This window comes from Chiloscyllium plagiosum, chromosome 6 (assembly GCF_004010195.1).
Source record: "Chiloscyllium plagiosum isolate BGI_BamShark_2017 chromosome 6, ASM401019v2, whole genome shotgun sequence".
NCBI classification, from domain to species: Eukaryota; Metazoa; Chordata; class Chondrichthyes; order Orectolobiformes; family Hemiscylliidae; genus Chiloscyllium; species Chiloscyllium plagiosum.
Genome location: NC_057715.1, coordinates 62,310,290 through 62,331,101, shown reverse-complemented (window position 1 = coordinate 62,331,101; position 20,812 = coordinate 62,310,290). Strand labels below are relative to the sequence as shown.

The following is a 20,812-nucleotide window of genomic DNA, read 5'->3' as shown; positions in this document are numbered from 1 at the left end:
ATTTCCCCAAAGTCTTTCAAGATCGTAAAGATGTAATTTTATTACCCATTCCTGCAAATCAGTGGGCTCAGGCACGATCCAGTGCCCTATGATGTGGTAATGGAACAGATGTTCCTGACAATGCCATTGTCAGGAAAGCAGTACATAACAGGCATCTGGCTTTCCCTCCTAGCATCCTCAATGTTGACAGTAAGAAGAAACACCAGATGTTCAAGCATAGCTCTGTAAAGTTGTAGCCATTAGTGGTTTTCTCCGAGAAACAAGTCACAATGTAAGGAGGGAAATATTAGTCCTGTGAGTTTTTTTGAGCATTGGAGAAGTCAGTCACTTCTGATTGGTCCTCAGACTACAAGATGGGTTAGAACAAGAAAAAGCCACTTTATTAGGTACTTTATTAAGAAAGAGGAGGTTGGCTTCTGGAGTTAGTGATATTGTCTCACAAGAGCCTTCAAACAAATCTTTTGAGATGCAGTACTCTTTGCATGTTGTCACATGTATGCTAACCATTCAGAAAGTAAGTTTCTTGTTGGGTAAATTGGAGTGATTTTCTCTCAAGGCTGATAAAACATCATTGGCGGAGTTGAATTTACACAAACTAGGAAAGATAAGAAATCTTATTAAACTAGCTACACCTAAATTATCGTGACCTTGTTATAATAACAAACTGAATGATTCCCAAATTTTAGCTGAAAATATATAATCTGCCAGATAATGTAGAGATCCAAGTTGGATGCGTGTAAATACCTTGTGCCATAGAAGCTGCCCATGTGGTTGTAACTTGCATGCCACTAGAAAGATCTGTGCGAGCAAATGACCGCAGTCCCAGATCCTTAAGCTAAAGCTCTCCAAATGCTTTTGTGGTGAAATGTACTCCTTTAGTACATATTTCCACATTAAGTTTTATACAACCCATCTACACTCAGTATCTTCTTCAAGAAGAGTTGTGGGTTGTGCTCCCCCTTATGTTCGACTTCACATTCCTTTTGTCCATTCCCTCCTCCTCATTCAGACTATTTTTAATATATGCATAAATTTTTATGCATTTTAAAGTGAGAAAGATCAGATTTAATTTGGAAAATTTTCTGTTACTTTTTGGGAAGGAAAATAAATTGAACCAAATTTACCTTCAATTTGCTGGTCATTCAGGCTGATGTCTTAACTCTAGCCTCCAAAAATGCCGACAATAGTGTGAGTGTCCATCCCAGCATGATTGAGTAAACTAGATCGGTTTTGCTGCTAAATTAATTCAATGCTTAAGATTTACATCCACTTGCAGTGTGCTGGCTAATTATAAATGGTAAATAAATATTATCCGCTGCACCCGATGTGGCCTCCTCTATATTGGGGAGACAGGCCGCCTACTTGCGGAACGTTTCAGAGAATACCTCTGGGACACCCGGACCAACCAACCCAACCACCCCGTGGCTCAACACTTCATCTCCCCCTCCCACTCCACCAAGGACATGCAGGTCCTTGGACTCCTCCATCGCCAGACCATAGCAACACGACGGTTGGAGGAAGAGCGCCTCATCTTCCGCCTAGGAACCCTCCAACCACAAGGGATGAACTCAGATTTCTCCAGTTTCCTAATTTCCCCTCCCCACACCTTGTCTCAGTTAAATCCCTCAAACTCAGCACCGCCTTCCTAACCTGCAATCTTCTTCCTGACCTCTCCGCCCCCGCCCCCACCCCCACTCCGGCCTATCACCCTCACCTTGACCTCCTTCCACCTATCGCATTTCCAACGCACCTCCCCCAAGTCCCTCCTCCCTACCTTTTATCTTAGCCTGCTGGACACACTTTCCTCATTCCTGAAGAAGGGCTTATGCCCGAAACGTCGATTCTCCTGCTCCTTGGATGCTGCCTGACCTGCTGCGAACTTTTCCAGCAACACATTTTCAGCAAATAAATATTAGCTCTTGGATAGCTATGTTAATCAATTAGAATTCGGGCACAGCACCTATAATGTCTAACAACTGAATTAACAAAGACTTGAATTGTTATTTATGAACATGGAGTCATAGAATTACCATTGATTTGAGACTACTGCAGTTATCCCAGTTAGTCAGTCAGTTTCAAGTTCCCAGTGAAACAAAATCATTTCATAGTAGTGGTTCAAATTGAACCATGAATAACTTAACATGTCAACTTAATTTCCCAAGATGGAGTTTTCAAATAACTTGAATGAACATAGCCTTTTAATGAACATATTTCTGTATCCAATCATACACAACTATTTCAGTCGAGTACCTGAATATTCAGCTAAATATGTGAACACTTACTACCATATATCGTGACTTTCAAATTCAAAATAAACCTCTAAATTGTTAAGAATAATACATAGTCTTATTCCTTTCTCTTTGGCCAGGGTGGTCCAACAATCATTTTTTTTCTAAAATGGCACATAATAATCAGAAATATCAATTTTACAACACAGTTTCCAAAGATCTCATGTGTATGAAGAAGGGAGAACAGCTGAAAAGATTCAATACAACTTTTTTTACGTTATTTGAAATGCAGTCCTATGATTGGCAAATAAGCAGATCAAGAAGAAAACCAGGGTGAGAAATTTAAAAATCACACAACACCAGGTTATAGTCCAACAGGTTTAATTGGAAGCACACTAGCTTTCGGAGTGTCGCTCCTTCATCAGGTGGTAGTGGAGGGCTCAATTCTAACACACAGAATTTGCAGCAAAAATTTACAGTGTGATGTAACTGAAATTGAAAAATTGATTGTCTGTTAAGCTTTCATCTGTTAGAATATCATGATAGTTTCACTTCTTTCATGTGTAAATCACAAAACCTTTTTTTTTAAAAACGTTGCATTCTCGGGTTAGCTGTTAACAATGGTGATAGCTAGACAATATGTTGACGGTGTTAGCCCCCTGTGTTCTCTGTCTATGCCATGATGTTTAGATTGATTCTAATCTAAAAAGTGAGATAACGGAGTTTTACATGAATGCATGCAGTTTTTGAGCAAAGTACAATGTAACCCTGCAAGTACAAATTCACCCCACAAGATATGTGTACATGTGGGTCTTTGTCTGTCTGTCGGTTGTGTCTGTCTGGGTTGGGGGTTGTGAGTTTGAGAAAGCATATGTGTGTGTGTGTAGTGAGTGCAGAGTATCTTAAGTCTGTGAGGGGGTGCATGTGTGAGTGTGGGAGTGTGTGTGTCTGTAAGGGTGTGTGTGCATGTCTGTGTGCTTCTGTGTATATGTGTGTCCGTGTGTATGTGTGTATAAGAGTGTCTGTGTGTGTGTGTGTGTAGGAGTGTCTGTGTGTGTGTATAGTGCAATGGTAGTCAGCTGTAATGTGACATGAACCCAAGGTCCTGGTTGAGGTCCTCCCTATGGGTACCGAACTTAGCTATCAGCCTCTGCTCGGCCACTTTTCGCTGCTGCCTATCCCGAAGTCCGCCTTGGAGGATGGTCACCCGAAGCTCCGAGGTTGAATGTCCTGGACCACTGAAGTGTTCGCCAACTGGGAGGGAACACTCCTATCTGTTGATTGTTGTGTGGTGCCCATTCATCCGTTGTCGTAGCCTTTGCTCACTTTCCCCAATGTACCATGCCTCCGGGCATCCTTGCTTGCAACGTATAAGATAAACAACGTTGGCTGAGTCACATGAATATCTGCCATGTACAAGGTGGGAGGTGTCCCCACGTGTAATGGTGGCATCTATGTCCATACTCTGACATGTCTTGCAGCACCTACTGTGACAGGGTTGTATGGAGTTGTCCTGAGAGCCAGGCAGCTTGCTATGAATCTGTTTGAGGTTTGACGGTTGTTTAAAGGCAAGTAGTGGAGGCTTGGGAAGGTCTTGGTGAGGTGCTCATCCTCATTGATAGTGTGTTGCAGGCCACTAAGAACATGGCATGGCTTTTCAGCTCCTGGGAAATATTGAACAATGAAGGGTACCCTGTCGGTTGCAGCACGTGTCTGTCTCCTGAGGAGGTCATTACGGTTCCTAGCCCTGGCACGTCGGAACTGGCGGTCGATGAGTTGGGCATTGTACCCCATTCTTGTGAGGGCATCCCTGAGTACTTCCAGGTGTCCGTCATGTTCCTCCTCAACTGAGCAGATCTGGTGTACACGTAAGGGTAAAAACAATGACTGCAGATGCTGGAAACCAGATTCTGGATTAGTGGTGCTGGAAGAGCACAGCAGTTCAGGCAGCATCCAAGGAGCAGCGAAATCGACGTTTTGGGCAAAAGCCCTTCATCAGGAATGTAGGGCTTGTCCATAGGAGATGGCTTTAAATATGTTTTGGGTGGAAGCTGGAGAAGTGCAGCATTGTGAGGTTGTCTGCGGGTTTACGGTAGAGTATGGTGCTGAGGTGCCCTCCTCGATGGAGATGCATGCGTCCAAGAATGAGACAGATAGTCGACAATAGTCCATGGTGAGTTTGATGGTGGGATGAAACTTGTTGATGTCACTTTGTAGTTTTTATCAGTGACTCCTTGCCATGGGTCCAGAGGAAGAAAATGTCGTCAATGTACCTGGTGTATAATGTTGGTTGGAGATCCTGCACAGAGAAGTCTTGTTCGAACTCGTGCATAAAAATGTTGGCATATTGGGGTGCAAATTTGGTCCCCATGGCTGTTCCATGTGTCTGGATGAAGAACTGGTTGTCAAAGGTGAAGACATTGTGATCAAGGATAAAGCGGATGAGTTGTAGGATGGTGTTTGGAGATTGCCAGTTGTTGGTGTTGAGTACTGAGGCTGTTGCCACGATGCCATCATTGTGGGGGATGCTGGTGTAGAGTGCGGAAACGTCCATTGTGACGAGGAATGTTCCCGGTTCGACTGGTCTGTGGGTGTTGAGTTTCTGTAAGAAATCCGTAGTGTCGCGACAGAAGCTGGAGATCCCCTGTACAATAGGTTTCAAGATGCCTTCCACATAGCCGGAGAGATTCTCACATAGGGTCCCATTGCCCGATACGAAGGGACGTCCTGGTATGTTGGCTTTGTGTACCTTTGGAAGGCAGTAGAAGTCGCCTACACGAGAAGTACGTGGGATGAGGGTGCGAAGGGAACTCTGAAGAATTGGATCCAAAGTTCTGATCAGTGTGTTTAATTCACGGGTATGTTCTTTGGTCGGATCAGCTGGTAGTGTTCCTGGCTGTTCAGTTGTCGGTACACTTACCTGCAGTAATCTGTCCTATTCTGAATGACAATGGCTCCTCCTTTATCTGCTGGTTTGATGACAATGTTGTGATTGGTTTTGAGAGCCTGGATGGCATTGCGTTGTGAACAGGTGATGTTTTGCTCTATCTTGTGGGTACGGCTGATGAATCTGCCATTTATATATTTCCTGATGGTTTGAGCATACATGTCAAGCCCAGGGCAGCGGCCGTCCGGTGGGATCCATGTTGACACCTTCTTTGGTCGCTCCTCTACAGATCCCTGTGATGACTGTTCCAGTTCATTAGTGGACTCATTGGGATCACTGCTGGCACCTTGAAACAATTCGCGGAGTCTCATTCATCTGATGAACTCCTCCGTGTCTGCTGCCAGAACCAATGGGTCCATTTTGGCGGTGAGAAATCTCCATTGAGGATGGGCACCTCAGCACCACACTCTACCGCAAACACACAGACAACCTCACAATGCTGCACTTCTCCAGCTTCCACCCAAAACATTTTAAAACAGCCATCCCCTATGGACAAGCCCTACGTATATACCGGATCTGCTCAGATGAGGAGGAACGTGACGGACACTTGGAAGGACTCAGGAATGCCCTCACAAGAACGGGGTATGATGCCCAACTCATCGACCGCCAGCTCCGATGTGCCACAGCAAGAAACTGTAATGACCTCCTCAGGAGACAGACACGTGCTGCAACTGACAGGGTACCCTTCATTGTTCAATATTTCCCAGGAACTGAAAAGCTATGCCATGTTCTTCGTGACCTGCAACACATTATCAACGAGGATGAGCACCTCACCAAGACCTTCCCCACACCTCCACTATTTGCCTTTAAACAACCGCCAAACCTCAAACAGATCATTGTTCGTAGCAAGCTGCCCGGCTCTCAGGACAACTCCATACAACCCTGTCACGGTAGGTGCTGCAAGACATGTCAGAGTATGGACATAGATACCACCATTACACGTGGGGACACCTCCCACCTTGTACACGGCAGATACTCATGTGACTCAGCCAACGTTGTCTATCTTATATGTTGCAGGCAAGGATGCCCTGCGGCATGGTACATTGGGGAAACCGAGCAAAGGCTACGACAACGGATGAATGGGCACCACACAACAATCAACAGACAGGAGTGTTCCCTCCCAGTTGGGGAACACTTCAGCAGTCCAGGACATCGACCTCGGACCTTCGGGTGACCATCCTCTAAGGCGGACTTCGCAGCGAAAAGTGGCCGAGCAGAGGCTGATGGCTAGTTCGGTACCCATAGGGAGGGCTTCAACCGGGACTTTGGGTTCATGTCACATTACAGGTGACCACCATTGCATTATATACACACACACACACAGATACTCCTACACACACACACAGACACTCCTATACACACATACACACGGACACACACATACACAGAAGCACACAGACATGCACACACACCCTTACAGACACACACACTCCCACACTCACACATGCACCCCCTCACAGACTTAAGATACTCTGCACTCACTACACACACACACATATGCTTTCTCAAACTCACAACCCCCAACCCAGACAGACACAACCGACAGACAGACAAAGACCCACATGTACACATATCTTGTGGGGTGAATTTGTACTTGCAGGGTTACATTGTACTTTGCTCAAAAACGTATTCTAACAGATTCTAACAGATGAAAGCTTAACAGACAATCAATTTTTCAATGTATAATTTCAGTTACATCACACTATAAATTTTTGCTGTAAATTCTGTGTGTTAGGATTGAGCCCTCCACTACCACCTGATGAGGGAGCGATGCTCCGAAAGCTAGTGTGCTTCCAATTAAATCTGTTGGACTATAACCTGGTGTTGTGTGATTTTTAACTTTGTACACCCCAGTCCAACACTGGCATCTCCAAAAGGTGAGAAATGAATTTGACCTTGCTGCTTTCAAAAATACTCAAACAATGTGACGTGTCCATCACAGGCAGAAAAATGGCTGAATTGTCAGAAATGATTTAAATAATATAGAAAAGGCTTCAGTTTTGGTGAAGAAGACCAATGAAGATCAGATCTGCACCTTGATGTATGTGGTGGGTAGCATCATGGAGGATGTTCTAAGATAGAGGCGAACAAACAGACAGCTGCATGTGGGATAGAATCACAACTTTTAGTGTTTGGTAACACAATATTATTGAATACACAATTTAATTGAAAGAACAAATGCTTAGAAAAGGCAGACACATCTCATAGCGACCTTTATTATTGGCAGGCAATTATATTATGGAATATTAACAGACAATGCTCTTGAGGAAATTCTTTCAGACCTCCTAGGGTCTAGGAAAGATGTAACTGTGACTAAAATGGAGCAAACGACTAGAAAGAGGCTGAAGTCAAAAATAAAACTGACTCTTTATGAGGGAAGAGGGAGTAATCTCACGGAAAAAGGAAAGGATTGAAGCATTCACTATATATCAGCTGCAAAAGCACATCAGCACTGATGCCACAGAAATATGAACTGCACCAGATGTCATTTTGCAATGTACCTCCTGAGGCAGGATGATATTTTCGATGTGAGGAGCATCCTCCCAAAACCACAGAGCACCATAATTGCAATAGAGTTGGTCATTTCAAATCAATATGTCATTTAAAAAAAATGTTATCCATCTAACAGAGGGAGAAACATTTAAAAAAGAGCCGCATTTAAGAAATTTAAAAAAGTGAGACAACATAGAAATTACTTTACTTGGGCAATCAAGGAATTGAAAAGCAAATATTGGAGTGTTAACATAGATGTCAATTCATAACCTGGCAATTTTAAAATTGACATAGGAACAGGGGTCTCAATACCTTCTGATAATGTAGAGTGGCTCAATCAAGTTGCACTACAACCATCACCAAATTAAGTCCAAGGCTCAGGAGAGATTAAATTTTAAGTAAAACATCTGTCAACAGGGCTAAATACAAAGACAGAGACATTTTTGAAACTTTATGCATCATCTAGAACCAAATAAATAATCCAGAAATAAATTCAGAAGCAAATTCCTGAAGTTATTTAGAAGCTTGAGGAAGTAGAAACCGATATACCACACTGACTGTAAAAGGTAAGCCATTTGAAGATATAGCTAGCACAAAAAGAATCATGAGGGCATCCAGAGTGAAGGTAAACAGTAGAAAACATCATTGAGTGACATAAATTTGTGGAAGAACCAACACAAAAATAATAATCTCCTGAGGTTAGTAACATTGGAGTGTTTCACACAGTAAATGAGATGGAAAGCTATGATTATAATGGTTTGAGTGAAATGTCTTCTACTGCTGTAAAAGTAAATTGAGTTCAAATTCCAAGCTGCACAAAATTCAAAAGAAATACAGCCAAAGAGGCAACAAATAAACTGCTAACACTACTTGAGAAGATGTATAGTGGAAGACAGACACTGGAAACATTTGCAGATGGCAGCACAGTCAGTAACGATTTACACCAAACTCAAGTCTGAAATTAGGTGTTGAGGTGATGAAGGGATAAGTTCAAGTGAAGAAGTGGACTTCTCCATCTTCTAAAGAAAAAACTCCAAAAAACAAGCCATATACCATACCACACAAGAATGGTGTTCAGTTTAACACAAAATAAGTAAAATGCTTTCAACAAGTAAATTGTTTACAAAGAAGAAAATGAATCATGTAGTTGTGAAGATATCACTTCTGCCAAACAAACCTGTAAAAGCAAGAAAATGGCAAAGATTCAAACCATGACCTCAATTGTCTCAAGTCGCCATTTGTCTGTGTCCAAGTCCCTGGACTAATACGAAGTGCTGCCTTTGACCGACTGAGCTGGGAACCCCTGCCTGAAGACTGTTTCCCTTAACATGGCCATTTGGTTGAAGTGTATGCAATGTATTTGCCGAGTGCATTGCTAACGTGATGGAAATGTGATATTGATGTAGCATGGGGCCTTACAGCAAGATATCAGCATCAATGACAAGTTTCCTGGCTTTTCATCAGCAGTAAAAAGCAAGGCAAGAGAGAAATACAATGAGTCTGCTAGTTCTAGTTGAAGGGGAAAGGCACAAAAAAAGCAAGGGAGGGAGAGGCAGAGATCCAAATATCCAAATTGGCTCAACCCAGTGAGTGCTAATAGAGCAAGTGAGGATCCCTGATCTTGCCTGGTTTAATCCATGAGATGATTTCCTTTCTCTGTCAGCAATACTGCAATGGAAAGTGTCAGTGCACTCCAAAATACAGCACTGAATTGCAAAATCACATTTTAAGTGGATCAGAGATATGCAATGAGGATGCAGTGGGACTGGTATGATTGGGATGCCAAGATTCATAGATGTGGGTTGCTGTCCATGGGGTTTGCCCTGAGATATTGGTGCATGGTATCCAAGTAAGGAGTAAGTTGTGAGCTGGAGTTTTCATGTACCTGCTCTGACTTTCAATTTGGGCATCTTTGGCATCTAATTTCTATCTGGTGGATGGGTAAACAGGAAACTGCAAATCAATGAAGTGATCATTTATTCAGATTCATTCATTCATTCAGATCAATAACTCATCATTCAATGAAGTGAGGTTAAATAATAATGAGGGTGATAACAAATGATAATCCATGCAAACAGCTGCCCACGAGGGAGAACTTAGTCTCGCCACTCAAAACTTGCTTGGAAAATGTGACTCTCTGCCCTCAATGTCAAGAAACATCCTGTTTTCCCAATGTTCCTGCCATGGACACCATCCTTCAGCGAGTTGGGAAGGTTCCGTCCAATGTCTCTGGGAGTATGTTTGTGAAATTGAAGAATGCAGATCTCAAAGAGAACTTCGTATGAGATTGTTGATGATAAAGGTTTTGACAGAAGGAGCATTAGATTACTTACAGTATGGAAACAGGCCTTTTGACCCAACAAGTCCACACCTACACTCTGAAGAACAACCCACCCACATCCATTCCCCTACATCTAACACTACAGGCAATTTAGCATGGCCAATTCACCTAACCTGCACATTTTTGGACTGTGGGAGGAAACTGGAGCAAACCCACGCAGACATGGGGAGAGTGCGCAAACTCCACACAGACAGCCTGAGGCGGGAATTGAACTCGGGTCTCTGGTGCTGTGAGGCAGCAGTGCTAACCACTGAGCCCAGGTAGTCCTTTAAGAAATGTGGAGTGAGGTATAGGAGGATGCATAAATACAGTACTATATAAAGATAAACACTTGGGTTAAGACTATGTATAAAGAAAGCTTTCTAAATAATTAAGTCATGATCCTATAATGTTTTAGGGATTCTGAAGAGAGGAGCTAACAACTTACACCTTGTGTTTTGTTGGAATGTACATAGTTAGTCTAATGTAAATTAAAAAAATGAACTATCCTAAAATTTAAATCCCTTTCATACACTAGCATACCCTATATTGTCTAAGACATCACATGATGACAACAGCCAGACGTGTTATTTGCAAAATGCTGGAATCTTCTATTAGAAGATAGAAGATAGCACTTAGAAACTCATAGTATACACAGAAAAAGCCAATTTGGGTTTTACAAAGGGGGAATCATGTCTGACAAACTGGTTAAGAGTTTTTTGAGCATGTTAATATAAAGCTTGAATCAAGAGTAGATATTATTGTATAATACGCCTGGATTTCCAAAAGGCAATGCTGCACTAAAGATTAATACGCAAGGCTAGTTTTCATGGAATTAGCTAGAATACATTACAATGAATAGATGATTGGTTATTGGACACAACATTACGAAGAGGGATAAATGGAGCATTTTCAAGTTGGCACTCTGTGATTAGTGGACTGCCATGGTGATCAGTGGTTGGGCTCCAGCTATTTCTCATCTACATTCATGACTTAGACAAAGAGACTAAGAATAACATAACTGATTTTGCTGATGATACAAAGCGAGGTGAGTGTATATTCTGTGAAGACCCAAAGAGGGTCAAGTGAGTAGGCAACATGGTAGAAATGGAATATATTGTGGAGAAGCATGAGGTTATTCACATTAGTTATAAGAATGCAGAAGAAGAATATTCATCAAAAGGGAATCAAGGGATTTAGGAAACTGAAGTTGAGGCAGCTATTATTGTACTGAATAACTCGAGAGGTCATACAGTCTCTCCTGTACCTATTTCTTATATTTCAAGCTGCAGTCACCATATCCAGCAGCAAATTTTGCACACAGCAAACTCTTACAAACACCAAAATGCTAATGTCCAAATAGTCTGTTTTTATGATGTAACTGATGGATAAATATTGGCAAGAATCTCGTGTATAGTTTCTTTACTCTTATTCTCAATTGTGCCATAGAATCTTTTACATATATCTGAGTAGGTAGCAGAAGTTCAATGTCTTATCAAAGGTTACACCTCCAGTAATGCAGCTAGTCTCAAGTGCAGCACTGGAATGCCAGATTTGACTTTTGTGTTTGAGTCCTGGTGTGAGATTTCAACCCAAAGTCAAACATATGGCTAGAATGCTATGAAGTGAGCCCAATCAAGGGATTTGGGGAATCAGGTAGGAAACTGAAGTTGAGGCAGCAATTATTGTACTGAATAACTCGAGAGGTCATACAGTCTCTCCTGTACCTATTTCTTATACTTCAAGCTGCAGTCACCATATCCAGCAAATAAACAAATTATGCATGTAAAAATCAGGAAGAGCATTGTGAACTCCGTTTTTATATTTCAGGCAAAGTATTAAACATTTCACACACCAAATTAGAAATCTGTAACATATCTATTAATATTGCAGAACACTTGACAGATGATTAATATTTAGGAAAGATATGTTAAGGGTGGCTGTTGCATTTCCTTACATTCACATTACCAAATGTTTTATTGTTGGTGGGTATGTGAGAATTGACATCATCACAATTGGCTTTGATCAGGAGTCATGCAGCTACTCATTTCTATTTTATGCTTAGTTTGCAGTACAAGTTAAAAGAAAACTTTTCTTCATAGTGATTCACTCAATTTGTGGATATGCAACTAATTCATTAATTTGAGAAATTTAAACAATTAGCAATCACCAACATATAAAATGTATGTTAAAAAAACTGTAATTTCTATAATTCTCTCTTCATGGCACTTCGAGTCATAGAGATGTACAGCATGGAAACAGACTCTTCAGCTCAACCCGTCTCCATGCGAACCAGATATCCCAAACCTATCTAGTCCCACCTGCCAGCACCCAACACATATTCCTCCAAACCTTTCCTATTCATATACCCATCCAAATGCCTTTTAAATGTTATAATTGTACTAGCCTCCACAACTTCCTGTGGCAGCTCATTTCATACATGTATCACCCTATGCGTGAAAACGTTGCCCTTTAGGTCTCTTCTATATCTTTCCCCTCTTACCCTAAATCTATGCCCTCTAGTGCTGGACTCCCCCACTCCAGGGAAAAGACTTTGTCTATTTATCCTATCCATGCCCTTCATGATTTTGTAAACCCCTATAAGGTCATCCCTCAGCATCCGATGCTCCACAGCCCCAGCCTGTTCAGCCTCTCCCTACAGCACAAATCCTCCAACCCTGGCAACATCCTTGTAAATCTTTTCTGAACCCTTTTAAATTTCACCACATCTTTCTGATAGGAAGGAGACCAGAATTGCACACAATATTCCAACAGTGGCCTAACCAATGTCCTGTATAGTCGCAACATGATCTCCCAACTCCTGTACTCAATACTCTGACCAATAAAGAAAAGCATACCAAACACCTTCTTCACTATCCTATCTACCGGAGTCTCCACTGTCAAGGAGCTATGAACCTGCACTCTTAGGTCTCTTTGTTCAGCAACACTTACTGGGACCTTACCATTAAGTGTATAAGTCCTGCTAAGATTTGCTTTCCCAAAATGCAGCACCTCGCATTTATCTAAATTAAACTCCATCTGCCACGTCTCAGCCCATTGGCCCATCTGATCATGATTCAGTTGTAATCTGAGGTAACCTTCTTCGCTGTCAGCTACACCTCCAATTTTGGTGTCAACTGCAAACTTACTAACTATACCTGTTATGTCTCATATCCAAATCATTTATATAAATGACAAAAAGTAGTGGACCCAGCACTGATCCTTGTGGCGCTCCACTGGTCACAGGCCTCTAGTCTGAAAAACAACCCTCCACCACCACCCTCTGTCTTCTACCTTTGAGCCAGTTCTGCATCCAAATGACTGGCTCTCCCTGTATTCCGTGAGATCTAATCTTGCTAACCAGACTTTGCCACACAAAAACCTGATTAGATTCATGGCATAAAAAAAACTTTGAATTGCTTTTGACTTTAATCTACATTATTATATATATGATGACATGACTGAAAAATATTCATTTAGCTTTTAAAGTTAGCCCAATGTCCACAAATGAAATCTATGATATATTGAAATAACACTTTTTTTTTTGTATTCATTTATACCTTGATGATTGAAATCCAACTGAGCCATCAAACCTTGAGCTGAAGTCACATAACAACAGGGCCAAGATGTGAAAAATTAAGGACTATGCCATGCATGCTGCACAAAGTATAGGCAAAAAGTGCCAATTTAGACAATGTTCACAAAATTTTGCAACATTGGAATATTGACACTGCATAGGTCTTACTGTTGGTCAACACAATTGGATAAGCAATTTCCATTGCAATGTATTCCTGTTAATTTGACTTTCCTCAATCCCTGTTCTGCTCTTCTGGAGCCTTCCCTCCATTATAAAACAATTTTGTTGCTGAACAAGCAACAACTATATTTGTTTAGCACTTAACATATTTTATATTCTGCCTTTTCTTGCCTTATCTTTCCTCCATGCACTACCTTTCTTTCTTCCTTGGCAGGTCAGAGTAGCACAGGCGCTGTGAAGTCAGGAATCTATGACTGTCTGATTCAGTGTGTTCTCAGCTTTGGAAATATCAAATATTCTCCATGATAAACGGGCAAATTGTTTATTTGCAATTGGTATGAATATCTTTCCTTTCTCTCTTCTGCTTATGAGTTTGAAGATAACCATGTTGGTATTTCATGGTGGAGCAGGTGTCAAGGTTGATATGACAAATTCCTGCACCTACTTCTCATGTGCTTATAACATCAATAATGTGAATAAACCTTATTCTCAGTGAGGACAGCGAAGTTTCAGTTATAGACAATCTGTGACTTGATTCATTGGAACAAGGTACGAATAAAGTATGTAACCAGGCATTGCAGGTTAAAATACATTTTTAAAAAAGTATATGGCCAACTCCATGCTTCAAGCACTGTGACGGCAGGAGCTATGTTTGTTGCAGACTGTGTGCCTTGCCATTGCCGTGAGCTTAGCTTCCACTTTATTGGATAATCTGTGCCTTTGGATAATTTTTCAGCTCTCCTGACACATAATACCTGAAGCAAATGAGCATGTTATTTGGTACCAACAGCTTTTTAAAATGGTTGTTGGCTACCTTAAAGCTGTACTGCTACTGAGGGACAGAAATACCCAAAGCAGGGTTACCACTGAACAGAAAATTAATTGGACCAACAATCAATGTCATGCTACAAGAACACGAAGGAGACTGGGGATTCTGTTGACACCCCAAGGGCTTTTAAGCAATTTCAAGCCATAAGTCAGAGGTAGCCTGCTTACGCTCTATTGTCTGGATGAATTCAGATCCAAGAAAGCACAAGAAACCGACAATACCCCAAAAATGTGACACCATACAGAAGGTTTGAGACCAAAGCCGTGACCTTAAACAAGCAGATACTTGAAAACACTACCACCTATAATTTCCCTTCCAGGTCCCACAACATCCTAACTTGGAAGAATATTGTTGGTTCACAATCATTGGGTCAAAATTCAGAAACTACTTCCCTAACAACACTTGAGGAGTGCAGAATGTTAAGTAACATTCAAGGACAGCGGATTGGGCAATGCATTCTAACATTGCTCATATCCTGTCAGTAAACAAAAGAGTGGCTTAATTTGGAGAATTTGGTCTTGTTCTGTGCAATGAAGAATGTAAGACACAGTGAAAAGCGGTGGTGTGGTGAACAATTGTTATCATATGTTGAGATCTTTGGAGAAATCAAGAACTTGATTTACCCTAACTCTACTTGATAGGTGATTGAAAAACTTCCTCCACTGGATCTGGGTGGTGAGGGGGAGGTTCCTGGAGCTGAATAGTTGAGCAATCTCTTATGTATGGTAAGCTTAATAGCTCAGGCTCTTCCTTGCATTTTTAGGAAGAAAACATCCACTCTTACTCTGATCTCTTCTGAAAGAGTCTCCAAAGAAGCCTTGGAGAAACTAATACTTTGCTTACAACTCATACGGCCTTGATTTCGAGCTGATAGGGAATCTTACAGAAAGATATCAAACCTAACATTAAGAAATCTATTCTTCTTTAACTAATCCTCTGACTGACTTGCCAGAAACAGGGCTCTTGACTGAAAGGGTTTGTCATTGATTCAGTGAGAACCCCATTCAGTGAGAGTATATTGAGGTTTGAATGTTAAAATAACTGTTTGTTTATTGATGCACAAGTTGAGTTTTGAATTGACTTGAAGGACCTCAGCCTCTCTGTGGGGCATGGAATAAGTGTATGGGACAGGAAGCGTGCCCATCCTATCAGAGTGTTAATGGTCAACCCTTGCAAGACTTTCACTGTGGGGGTTTTGGATGCCCTCCACAACACAGGAACAGATTTAATGACAGGACAGAAAGCGAAGAAATATCCTGGAAGTTAAATTGTAGGAATTTTGTGGACATTTGGGGTGAAAGTAGAAGCAAAGGAATGTTGAGGCAGGTCAGTGAGGGAGAGGTGAGAAGCAAAGAGAATGATTCAATAGAAGGGCTAACCTTTGAGCAGACATTTGTTTTGTTAAATGAATGCCCAATGAGATTATCTATGCATTTTTATTGTCAACAGTTGAGCCTCAGATCTGCTGTTCATTGGAACTCTTTAAAGTAAATGGTGATTGAGCTGGGCCTTTCAAGGCATTCACTCTAGGACCTTTCCACCTTGGCTCCGGCTTAAGGTCTACTGATCAAGATAGCATCCCTGCATCAGGCACAATGATGGGCCTTCCATTGAGAAAGTCCTGTTTCCCAACAGACAGGTGATGAAGGTGAGATTGTGACACAAGACAATTTCTGCCTCATGATTCCTACATCTGATAGTAAAATCTGGCCAGTCTTGTGAAATTCTGATTCATTCCAAATCCACCCCCATGCAGAGTTATAATTAAGACAAAAAAATCAATGGCTGTACAGTCACCTTGAGATAAAATCTGGTCTGTGAACTGGTCCAGATATTTGCGGGTATTAAGAGAATGAAATGTATTAAATCATGGATACCATTTTAAATTGTAAGAGGAAGGCACATGAATGCAGCATCAAACTGATAAATGAAAAACTTAAAACAATGGGGCAAAGGTTTCAGATAGAACAGTGCAGGTGAAAAACTTCAAATTATTTTTGAGATAACTCAAACCAATGCTGTACGGGCATAATGCAAAATCTTTCTAAATGGATGAATTCAAATAGATGTAATGACCTTGTTCATCTGAAATGATTTTATGATTTGTAAGACTTGGTTATGATATTAACTTTCTATTCAACAAAGTTCATTCTTGAAGAAGATGCAATCAAAGTGAAGGTCAACATTGTAAATCTCTGGATTGTATGTACCTTAATTTTGTTTTGTTTTACTCACCCTAAGTCTTCGTCCAAATATTGTGATCTGTCCCCTTGTTTGTTCTTTCCGCTGTCGCCATTCCACCAAGTTTAAACCATTCTCAATGGGTAAGGTAACATTGCGCTTTCCAACTGTAGGATTTACAGTGCCACCTAAGAGATGTGGCTCCGTTTGCAAGGCAACTTCCATACCATTAGCTAGCATGAGTCTCAGTGAGCCATCGGCACCAATATGATATCCATTTCTAACTTGATCTAAGAATACAAGCATTTGATAATTCCCAATTATTACAAATTATGTGTGGGAAATGTGAATATCTGGATTACAAATCAGCTAGCCAGTCAATACAAACATTGCTGTTGATTACTTGAGCAAAGGATGAATGAAAGGTTGGTGAACCTTGTGGACTTGGGTGGATACAAGTTCAAATTTACACATCACCGTTTTTTTAATCTAAGCTTTGGTGCTGCAGAAAAGTGTCAAACGTTGCACATGAATGAATACCATTGTTTACGGCCTGAAAGATGATTGCTAACTTGTCTCTTTCAGATCTGTTTGGTTCAATAGTCAGTGAGGAAAGGTAGTATGAAAATATAAAGGAGGAATGTACTGTCAAAAGTTGAAGAACAGACACAATCGCTCCCAAATTGTAGGGAGTTCTCTCACTCCACACATCTTGAGGTAGGAAACTGGTGATAACCGCAAAAAAATGTGTTACTCGGCCATGATCATGTTGAATGGTGGTGCACGCTCAAAGTGCGGAATGGCCTACTCCTGCACCTATTGTCTATTGTTGTCTTAAGTCTCTACTTGATTCCTATTTTGTTTAATAAGGAGAAGTAACTCCATCCAAGCAGTTACAAGGAAAATAATAGAATGGCAATGAGACCAGTGTGGGCCTTCCGAAGCGTAATATTCCTCTTTTAGATCCTGGATGAAAGCTGAGGAATCCAATGCTAAATACATGGAGATTGGTTTACAAGGTCAATGTTACTTGTGTATTAAAACCTGTGAATCAAACTCTTCCCATTACAGCCAGAAACAGGTCCGGTACAGTACTGCAAGATGTACAGCACATTCTTGAAGGATCTTGCCACTTAGTGTTGAATTAGCAACAATTGTGGCCTCGAGAGAACCGGATTGAGACTGTCCAAAATGGTTTCCTTCAGGACCTGTATAATTTGGCCTTGATTTGAATTCTTGAAGAATAAAAGCTGCTGTTTAACTTACTACACCATCCGACTCACATTATTTGGATAAAAATACAAGTGATTCTTCAATGTATTACTTCCAGCTCTCATTTCTACATTAAGACGGACTTAGCTTTTTGCTGTGATATTTAACAATAATTATCCTAATATAATATTAGAAAGGGTAAGATTAGATTAGCTGCTTGCCATACACCCTGCCTGATTTGCTGTCTCATTGACTTTGATGAAATAGAGAGCAGCAGTATGTGTGAAATGGCCAGGCCTTCTGATATCTCCTATTTATCATCTTTCACTGGAAGCTATAATAACTCTGTGGCCTTTGCAAGACTGCACATATTCCCTTACTCAAGTTTAGAATGTCATATATTGGGACAATTGTTTTTAGCCAAAGGAAAATGCCAAAACAATTATAATAATATTAAAACTATGCATAATAACTAGTTGTCATGAGTGAGAACAAGAGAACAGTAAGAGAGAAAACAATTAACAGTCTCCATAATGAGTGAATGAACTTACCTTGCACAAGTGTATAGAATGAGCCTGCAGCTGACAGGTTGGTTGTTATTGTAACATCATCCTTACTAGACGTTTCAACATGGACTTGAACTGAGTTATCAATTTCCCCGTGGAAACTATAGATGTGACCAGTGGGAAAAGTTGCATTGATCAGCCGGCCATAACTATCATACCTGGGTGGAAAATAATTATGTATATATTTATTCAGTTCATTGACTGAAAAAGATGAATTTTTATATTGCAGCCAACAATCTTTTCAATATAGAATTTTGCTTACAGGAACTCCAATTTTCACTGGATGGTTCTATTAAAACTCTTTCATTCGACATCAAAAGAATTGGGCAAGTGGGATTAATTTTTGCTGAGGCAGCAATCAGTAATTAAATACACATGGACAGGATAATTTATATATGAGAGACTTAAAATCAATAAATCACAAAAATAAATCAACATTTAAAATCACTGAGCAGTAAAGGGTTTTCAAATGAAATGCTTCTGATATATTCACTGAATTAATGAAATGAGGACATTCTGTTTTTGAGGGATGGAATGACTAACTGCGAACATAAGATTGAAATCATGCAATTAAAAGCTTGCTGGAAAACAGATAACCAATGCATTTAATATCTAATGTTATTTTGATTATGTTTTCATTTCAAAATTATTTTTATTCTTAAGTATCAACAAAAAGCATTGTCAACTGAATAGAATTTCTTGATAATTTAATCCACTACCATTCATAAAACTCTGGTAATATAGACATCCTTTTGCTTTCATCCATGTTGGCCTTAGGTGTTGCTCCCAGAAAGATGCTCCGTCTTAATGAAGATAGTGCCAGAAAGAGGCTACAAATGCCATTAGCAACCTGCAGTGAGAACCTGAGCTTCCTGTGGCATGGGTGCTGACACACATTGAAAAGACTGATCCTTTGTCTGTAAATCTTACAGGGGTCTCATCTTCTTCAAGTGGGATCTATGTAGCTATTCCATTTATGCTGCAGAATGCAATGCACCAGAGGAGAAGAAACCAGCCGTTATTAATGCCCTTGGCATTGTTACCCTTCACTAGCCTCAGATCTGAAAGGTAGAACTATATGAACTGTGGGGCAGATGATGAGGTCAGCAAGCAGCTGCCAAGCAGTGAAGCACTCTTTACTGAAAGAAGGAACGCAATGACCATCTGCCTTTCATCTGGACATGACTGAAGTTCTTCAGTTTCACTGATCAAACACTTGCCAGCCTGCCAGTTTCACTGACAAAGCACTCCCGATTATTAATTCAGCTGGATAACCCTGACAAGTTGTTGATAGCTTGGGATATAAATACACTAGGTATTAAGAGCAGAAATCATTTGTTAAATCAGTAGTTAATGACCTATTGCTAATTACAATTACTTACCCAACAGATCCAAGATGTACATGGCAGTCTGTCCAGGTGAAACCTGAATCGCATGTTGTGATTCTGTCCTGATACAGCTTCCAAGGGATTAAACTCCCCAAACCTGTCTTAACTTTGCCTGTTATAATTTACCCTCCTGCTTCCTGTAAGTGATGCATTGTTCAATTTGTGAGGCAGTAACAGGGCATTCTTTCATTCTTTTGAAATTATTTGTTTGCATTATTGATTAACCTGAAATGTATTTTGTAATTATTATTTAAAGTCATGTTTGATCTACAGTGAAACATTTCATCAATGAAGCAACACATCTTCGCTTCACTGATGTCAATTAGGGTCACATTGAATTAAATGTAAAATTCATTTATAAGTGCAGAAAATAAATGATGCTCAGCAATATAAACCAGTCATTGTTCAGCAAAGAGGTAAGCCTTAGTCTGGAGCAAAGTAGGGAAGAAGAAGCAAGAATTTGGGTTGTAAGTTTGCTCACTGAGTTGGTAGATATGTTTTCAGGTGTTTTGTCACCTTGCTAGGTAACATCATCAGTGAGCCTCCAATGAAGTGTTGGTGTTCTGTCCCACTTGCTATTTGTGAGTCTTGGTCTGTTGTGGTTGGTGAAATCACTTCTGGTTTGTTTTCTGACTGGTTAGTAAATGGGGTCCAATTCGACATGTTTGGAGTTCTGGTTTGAATGCCAGGCCTTTAGGAATTCCCGTACATGTCTTTGTTTAGCTTGTTCCAGGATGGATGTATTGTCCCAGTTGAACTGGTGTCCCTCCTCTCTGTGTGTATGGATACTAGTGATAGTTGGTCCTATCTTTTGGTGGCTAGTTGGTGCTCATGTATCCTGGTGGCTAGTTTCTTGCCTATTTGTCCAATGTGATGATTGTTGCAGTCCTT

General features: G+C 40.7%; 1 protein-coding gene across 12 annotated transcripts in view; it reads right to left on the bottom strand.

Moving 5' to 3' along the window:
* Positions 1-20,812, bottom strand: part of tenm4 (teneurin transmembrane protein 4) — a 660,982-nt gene that overhangs the window by 28,852 nt on the left and 611,318 nt on the right. For all 12 annotated transcript variants that reach the window (XM_043691653.1, XM_043691652.1, XM_043691657.1 and 9 more), the window contains 2 exons: positions 18,519-18,691; positions 16,810-17,045 (listed from right to left, as the gene is read on the bottom strand). In XM_043691653.1, coding sequence (XP_043547588.1) covers positions 16,810-17,045; positions 18,519-18,691 — 409 coding nt within the window. The remainder of the gene's footprint in view (positions 1-16,809; positions 17,046-18,518; positions 18,692-20,812) is intronic.